Here is an 8,246-nt window from a genome sequence, read left to right on the forward strand (position 1 = left end):
AGCTCTAGAGAGGATTTGTCACGGATTTGACATGACATCTGGTGTGTAAACCATCCGTAAAAATATCATTCACATATTATGTAATTGTTGCAAGCAAATAGCCTAGAATGTAAGATTGTGCAGGTGGTGTCACTGATTTGTGACACTGACAGCACAAACCTGTGGTCACATAGGTGTGCAGTGAAGGTGATATGTTGATGCAAAGTCAGAAAGAGAATCTAAAATTAGAGTTTAACATCAAGGGATTTGGAGTCTAGATGTTGACGTTTTTCCCACAGCAATCTTGTTACATAAGACACTGGCAAGTTTCACATCTCGCGGTATTTCAGTAATGAAAGTGGCTGAGTGTCAACAACGGCCCAAACAGGCAGCACCACCGTCCGGAGTAGGGAGAAGGGGAGAGAAGTGGCTGGTTAAACGTTGGGTGAGTTTGTTAACATTTCGGACCATTTAACTTCCAATGTAGAAGCTATCTGTCGAAATACATTTTATCAGAGGACCTAGAGCATGCCATGTTATGATACTACCGTGACCTGGTTTATATGAACACAGCTTTCTTTCGCGTTAGCTTGCTAACTAACTTGGCGGACCTGTTAGTGTGAACCCAAAGGCATAGCTAGCTAGCTAACTCAGCTTCGGGTGGCTAGCTGTGTTGTGATTGCTGGTCAGCCCCAGTGAATCTTTTCGCCTTACAAGGCGTATTTGGCCTTCTGTTATCCGTAATATTAGTTCTCGAGATTTTAGGAGCCACGTTTGTAATGATAACCTGGTTGTCAGAATTTGAAATATGATTTTAGCGTTGCTAGCACTAACGTTAGCTCGCGTTAGATAACATTAGCTTGAGGCCCATCTCTGATGTGACCAAATCAAAGCTAACCACAGAAATGGCATTTAAATTATCCACAGTCGGTAACCCAAGCCACCTAGCTAGCTACATAGCCAAGGGACTTAATCAACGCTCATAGCTAGCTAGCTAACTTATTGTGTAATAACTTGGTGATAGCTAACAGTAGATTGCTTGCTAGCTGACTTGGCTCTGTCGCCCTCTCGCTACTGTTGAGTCCCTGATGATCCCCGACAGAGTCCCAACCTAACGTAAAGCTGTACCGACACTCCTGTGCTGCGGCCTGTTTGCCAGCTAACCACTTGTCAATAGCATATTCGTTTCCAGGGACTGTGTAACAGATGAGCACATTCAGTTGATGACATGAATACAGGCTGGTGTTCCCAACAGGTGCACAACCTTCATGTTATGTAGGCTGATGCTGCTGTTACACACATAAGCTAGCTATCTGACCTTATACGCAGTGATTTGTCTTGAGTTGTCTGGTTAGCCAATTGGTGTTGGGCAGTCTTCGTCAATAATCTAACGTCTAAATCACTAACAGCAAAACATATCTAGTGGCCCTGTCAACCTTTTTCTACGTATTACAGAAGCCTAGATTGTGTGTTGATAACGTCAACATCAGCCATTTCTTTTTGAACGCTTCCTTATGCCATTATGAAAAAGGCTGATGAACAAGTTGCTCTGCTTTTTGCTTTATTTTGCAGGATATTTGTCTGAGATGGGGGATGATCGACCTTTTGTATGTACTGCCCCTGGATGTGGGCAGGTATGGTCTCTCAACTCATGAATTTATATGCATATCTGTATAACTAATTTATTTTCTTACTCTCTCATTTCACATCTCATCACTTATCATACAGCCAAGGATTCTAAAATACATCCTAGCCTCTACCATACTATGCGCAGGCCTAAAGTCAAATTCAAATGAGCGGTTACGAATGATAATACCGTTTGGCTATTGCACAGATATCACAGAAGTACAATGGCCAAACACAAGCTGTTGACAGCACAGAGAGCTGAGCAGGTGTTTATCATTAAGCTCACAAGGGCTGAATTTGGAAAATGGTCAATCCACAAAACCCACTACTGCTACCCCAAGGTTCTGTTGAGTGGTAGCAGCTAGAAAGTGGTAATTGGTGGACACAGGTCTATAGTAAAGTATTCATGTATCTGCATTCATTGATCTTGAATATTACCAAGTTTGATGGAACGCTATGCCTTCTGTATCATATTGTGTTAATTTTTTTGCAGAGATTTACCAATGAAGACCATCTATCAGTCCACAAACACAAGCATGAAATGACCCTGAAATTTGGTCCTGCCAGAACAGACTCTGTTATCATCGCAGGTTAATGCCATTACCGTGTACTCAAATTTGTTTTTGTTTTTTTAAATCAAGCTGTTGATTGGGCTGAAGAGCAATAAAGCTCTCACAGCTCTGTATTAAAATTTTACTGTAACTGTTCATCATGCATCTTGGAAATGAGATATTTCTGTCCCATAACCCTCTTAGCTAAAGTAATGTCTGCTTCTGTCAGACCAGACCCCTACACCCACACGTTTCCTGAAGAACTGTGAGGAGGTTGGGCTGTTCAGTGAGCTGGCCAGCTCCTTTGAGCAGGAGTTCCGCAAAGCACACGAAGATGACCAGAGGACCAAACACTCGGTGAAAATAAAGATTAATTTGCACTTTTAATTAATGTCACACAAATGGTTTCCTTGGATTATCAGACAGATGCAGATGCAAAATGTTATCAACATTAGACAGTTTGATATATTAGATGACAAACAAGGACTCCTGGTCATTGCTAGATTAATATTCTCTCCTCTCTATTTTGTGCCCCTAAGGCTGTACCTTTACAGACACCGTCTGAAGTCAAGGATGAGGATGAGGGACCTTTGGAAGTTGATTCCTCTCCTCCAGAAAGTCCAGACTCCACCTCCAGCATGTCAGACAGCAGCAAAGAGCCAAGGGTGAGAGGCCAATGTAGAAATGGGCATGGACCGGGCGTTCATGTGGTCAAATACACAGATTGACTTTTCATCAAGATATATTCGTAACATGATTTGCACAAGACAAAAGGAACTGCTGGGCACTGATGATTATTTTTCATTTGAGGCGGACAAAATAAATTTGTCAACAGGAAAATAAATTTGTCATTTGATTTGTCAACAGGAGATTCCCCCAAAGCCTGTGCCAAGCTCTGCCCCCACACCAACCATTGTGCGTCCGGGTTCTCTGCCACTTCACCTTGGCTATGACCCCCTGCACCCAACTCTGCCCTCTCCAACATCTGTCATCACACAAGCGCCACCCTCAAACAGACAACTGGGGTAAATTGTGCGCTGTGCACCTGCAGTTATTTGCATTTCTGTATGTTCATTGGCTTCAGTCTGTATTTTGTCCATGGGTAGAGAATGGAGGAGCAGCCATTTACAAGACCTCATCTTGTCAACAGCTCTCCGACATGCGCGTACCCGCTGGTAATGCACCTTCCAAATGGACAGACAGTCCCTCTCCTCCCCAGCCCCGTGCAGATGCCCTCAGTCATATCTGTAAGTAGTGGTTTTAAAAACTTGTAAAAATACCTGTTAATTACTTACTTTTAAAGATTCTTTATACTTAATTGTATGTTTTTTCTCTGTATGCCTATCTGCAATGTGTAGCTTGCAAGGCCGATGAACACAGTGCCCAACATCCCTGGGATTCCAGGCCCTCCAGTTGGTGGGGCCAGCAGTGGGTCCTCCTCCCCGTCTGGGTATAGTTTGCACTCTGAGACCAAGATGGTAAGAGGACCACAGTCTCACTGGCATCCTTTTACAGGGTGACTGCAGGTCCTGAAAACGTCTCAAAATGTCTTAAATTGTATTATATAAACTCAGGGCCTTAGAAGGTATTGAACAGAGTAAAATGGAACATTTTAAGTCTAATTCACTTTTAGTTTCTTGGTGTGCTGTTTTTCCAGTGAAACATTGGCCCAGTCATGCACATCTAAATTGTGATAGGTTTACTGTTGGTTTTATTTTCACATTTATTTCACTTGTGAAACTATTCTAATATTTCATTCTAACAAGCACCGAAAAGGTCTCAAAATGTCTTGTATTACACTTGATGAAACCTGCAGACACCCCATTTTTAACGGCTCTCTTTGACTGTCTGAGAAACGTTACTCTCCAAGACAAAGTCTTGTGAGCATAACAGTAAATGACCTACCTTGACATGAGTGTTGCCTGTGTGTTCTTGTAGCGGCTGAAAGCTGCGCTAACTCAGCAGGGCCCAGGAGCTCAGAATGGGGCAGGAGGGGGGGCAGGGTCTATCCCCGCTGTGCCCCAGAGACACGAACAGAGCCAGCAACCCACTCATAACTCTGACGCACCCTCACCTGCCCAACCACAGGTAACACTCATAGATCCAGATAACTAAGATCAGACAGAAACTGTACAGGGGAAATGTCCATAGTGTCCTGGAAACCTTTGAAATGGTTAAATCTCATAATACAAACATGATTGTATACAATGACATGGATCCTACATGTTGGGAGAGTGTAGAGAAGAGAAGGCAGAGATGGAGACTGGCAGGCGGGGTCCAGCCCACACACTCTTACATCCAGCCACCACCGCAGGTAGGACAGGACCATGTAGTCACAGTTTCATGAGGTGCTTTGGACTCTTTAAATCTATGTTGGCAATTTCTCTTGATTTAATATTCACTGTTTGCTGCATATATTGCCATCACAACTCATGTTACCATACTCCTACAGATTTTCTGAAAATTAACCAAGCTCTTTAGAATGTCTTAATGATTATTGTATAATTTGCCACATCAATTTACAGCACTTTACTTTTGGACTCTTTATCAGCCTAATCAGTAGACGCCGCCAAAGTTAACTAATATACTGCAAATATTCTGAACACTTTATTTTTTAAAATGAATAATAGTTGAGTGGTATATTCAATGTTTTAGTCATGGATGCTCATCAATTTGACACTGTAATGCAGAAAATGTGAAAGACTGATGCCTTTGGATTTTCTTCTGTTCTAAACTTATGTATACTTACCCCTCATTAGGTAGTTTGTTTATTACATGCGTATTACACTATTAAAGGTGATATATGTGGGTGTCATATGTGAATAGTGCATGTTCATACACACACCTTCCAGCCCCCACAGAGTGATCACATTCGATTTTTCTCCCCCACCATTAAGGTTGCCCATTCCACATAAGAGAGGAAGGGCGTTTCTGAAAATGGCGTATACCGCTACAGCACTTACTCAGACCTTTCTCTGCCAGACTGTGTAACATTACTGCCTGTGGGGAAAAAATATAATACTGAAGGAGAGTGAGTTGCTCTTCCTCTTTTTGGGAAGATGTTTCTGTTATTTAACATACATCGGTCCTAACCTCAGGATATGCATGCAACTGTGAAACTGTTCAGACACAGGCAATTCTTCTCCTGTATTGCTATACGCATACCGATATAGAATTTTTTCCCTCTCATTCCCCAGGTGTCCCCTGCTCAGCCAACAGGGGGCCGGCGGCGGCGAGCTTCGGAGATGGACCCTGACGAGCGGAGACAGCGTTTTCTGGAAAGAAATCGGGCGGCCGCCTCCCGCTGCAGGCAGAAACGAAAGGTCTGGGTGTGCTCCCTGGAGAAGAAGGCAGATGACCTTGCCAACATGAATGTCTCCCTGACCGTGAGTCTCCCATACACTGATGCTCTAGAGTGTGTTAGCCAGTTAAACGCGGCCACAGTTGGAATGACGTGTGTATTGTATGCTTTGTATTACCATCAGAATGAAGTAACCCTGTTGAGGAATGAGGTGACCCAACTGAAGCAGCTCCTCCTGGCCCACAAAGACTGCCCCGTCACTGTCATGCAGAAGAAGGCTGCCTTCTTAGGTAACCATTAAAGATCATGGACTGACCAACAAGCTTCACAAGTCTCTTTTGCATTTCATCACTTAATTCAATTGTTTGTTTTTTTGTTTGTTTGTTTTCAAGATCCAGCTTCCATCTCATCCATCTAATGTTTTTTTTTTACTCGCTCACCTCTCTAAGGGTGAATATTTCTCTCTCTGTCTGTAGCTGCAGGAGGAGAGGAAACCAGCAGGGAGCCCTCCGCTGAGCCCATTGGCTCCCCAGCGGCAGTCATCCAGCACGGGCCTTCGCCCCCTGCCCCTGCCTCCAGCCCAGGGGCCACCATCAATGGCCTGAGTGTCCGTGCCGCAGAGGCTGTGGCCATGTCAGTCTTGGCTGGAATGGGAGCGGGCCAGCCAGGAGGGGTCGTCATGGCTACGCAGTCACAGCCGGCCCCCAGATGATGCGCTGGCGCAGGTAGCCAGTATGAACTTGAATGGCTTTTTGGAGGCCGGACTAGTGCAAGGTGTTTGAGAGAGGGACCTACCCATTGTTGACATTGACCCCCATCCCCCCTGCCCACCCCACCCCAGACGAAGATGCCCTCCTCCCCTCGCAGCCAATGATAATCACTGAACACACGGCGTAATGCCTCCATCAACCCTCAACCCTTTGACAGCTCCCTGTTCAGAGAAGCTTGGTCACTCTGTGTATGTACATATGAATAACACATCTGAAACTCTTGCAGGGTTTGGGGTCATTCCTTTTCAGTTACAGCAGTTGGAAAAGTTTTTTGAATTTGGGGGGAAAAAGTATGAATCAAAAATCCTTACATCAGAACACAGTTATTTTCATTTCACTTGTGCTTCAAATGCAGCTTCAGCCCAACTCTGGCACACACATTGGGTTGCGGTGTGATTGGGTACTTTCAAGACTGGCTATTTTGCAGTAATGTATCTTGTATCTACCGCCTGTATGAAAAGGTTTTAATGGCTGATACACTGGGATTGGGCAACTTGACTGCAGAAATAGGCAGCCTGGAAATTATCTCTAATGTTCCTTTTTGGCTACTTCGCAAACTATTCTTCACTCTACTGTCTAAATTTCCCTTTTTTAAGTTACTTCTCAATATACACGTTGATTTAGTCACCCTAATACACGTTTAATACGTTTGTCTTGGGACAGTACGCATTGTTTCCCCTTTGTTATAGAGTGCGCCTAACTTAGGCCTTTATTTTTTACCATGTGTTTTAACCCATTTGGAAGGGATCTCAGTACATCTAGACTATATGTATGAAACCCTATTGACTGCATGGATTAGTGGAGGCTGAAGAATACCACTGTTTGTTCGTGTCTGGTCATATTATTGCTGGTTTTATTGATCTGCTTTTCTTCTGTTTTTATAACATCAAATGATTGATGCAAAAATTGTCCTTGTTATGTAAGGATTCCATCCTCAGTCCTAATGTAACACACTTGAAATGGTTAGCTTTAGATACCCTTTATATGATAATCAAACGTAATAGATTTTTAAATCATTTACCCAGGCATTTCAGTTGAGGAAAGAGTAGTGCAATATATTTTTCTATTGAATATCAATGCTCTTGCATTTAGCTGACGTGTGTAGCCCAGCCACTGAGAGAGGTTTGGTCTATTTCAGTTGAAAACTAAAGATATTGGATGACCAGAGAAAATGTGAAGATGAATATTCTTGAATGAAATTGGTGGTTAGAGCACATCTATAGAGAATTATGGATGTCCAGGTCTTGGGTGCTTTCCAACATTTGAAAAGCTGTCTTGTGTCATGAAGTATACCTATTACATGTGTAAGGTGCTTCTTTTGAAATTTGAGTTCTGAAATGCAGATTGTTATTTTATACCACATTGTGCTTTCAAGACTATCATGTTTATTTTTTCCTTGTCAAGTTGTGTTTTTTTATAACATGTCACTGTTTTAAAATGTTTATTTTTCTCTGTAGGCATGCTAGGCTTTTTTTTTTTTTTTTTTTTTTCATCATGTGATAGTATGTCCCCTTATTTTGTTAAAGAGTAGATGTCTTTTATGTATTCAACAGAGGTTAAGTTCCACATGAAAAATTGTCTCTATAGAAGATACCTAAATGGAGGAAGTTTCTCAAATATTGAGGCCTCAAGATGGGTAAAAATTAACTTGTGTATAGTCTCAACTAATGAATAAATTGTCTCGGGCAAAAAAATAAAATAAGTTAATGGAAAAAAGGTTAATCAGCATGGGCTTCCACTTGTAGCACAGGGTGGCAGTTGAGTGCATCCTGAGGGGTTTGTGTTGTGCAGACGCACTGCTGTAGAGCAACGGCAGAGGGAGCAGGAGGTCCTCATCCCACGAGCCAGTCACAACAATTAACATCAGACCTGGTCATGTGACAAATTCCTCTGGTGAGTTGTTCCATCTCCCACAGTTATGGCGGTGTCGGGGAGTCGCAGAGATGGACTACACACCACATCTTGATTTCTAGCTTCATGCTGGACTTTAAATCCTGTCACCGCCGTCGTCCGGTATAA

At 42.9% G+C, this 8,246-nt stretch overlaps 1 protein-coding gene across 3 annotated transcripts; it reads left to right on the top strand.

Annotated features, from left to right (window-relative positions):
• Window positions 1-352: 352 nt before the first annotated feature.
• atf7b (activating transcription factor 7b) lies at window positions 353-7,949 on the top strand. Of its 3 annotated transcripts, none has more exons than XM_071919430.2 (12): window positions 353-424; window positions 1,552-1,613; window positions 2,099-2,195; window positions 2,386-2,513; window positions 2,696-2,821; window positions 3,024-3,181; window positions 3,307-3,403; window positions 3,515-3,634; window positions 4,095-4,244; window positions 5,354-5,542; window positions 5,642-5,747; window positions 5,934-7,949. In XM_071919430.2, exons 2-12 carry the CDS (start codon window positions 1,566-1,568, stop codon window positions 6,167-6,169), a joined length of 1,455 nt encoding a protein of 484 aa, XP_071775531.1. In that variant the 5' UTR covers window positions 353-424; window positions 1,552-1,565; the 3' UTR covers window positions 6,170-7,949. The 3 variants fall into 3 exon arrangements, with proteins under 3 accessions (XP_071775531.1, XP_078139932.1, XP_071775532.1); XM_078283806.1 differs by having other exon boundaries at window positions 5,907-6,064; XM_071919431.2 differs by lacking the exon at window positions 4,095-4,244.
• The last annotated feature ends 297 nt before the right edge of the window (window positions 7,950-8,246 follow it).

Source organism: Centroberyx gerrardi, chromosome 5 (genome assembly GCF_048128805.1).
Source record: "Centroberyx gerrardi isolate f3 chromosome 5, fCenGer3.hap1.cur.20231027, whole genome shotgun sequence".
NCBI lineage: Eukaryota > Metazoa > Chordata > Actinopteri > Beryciformes > Berycidae > Centroberyx > Centroberyx gerrardi.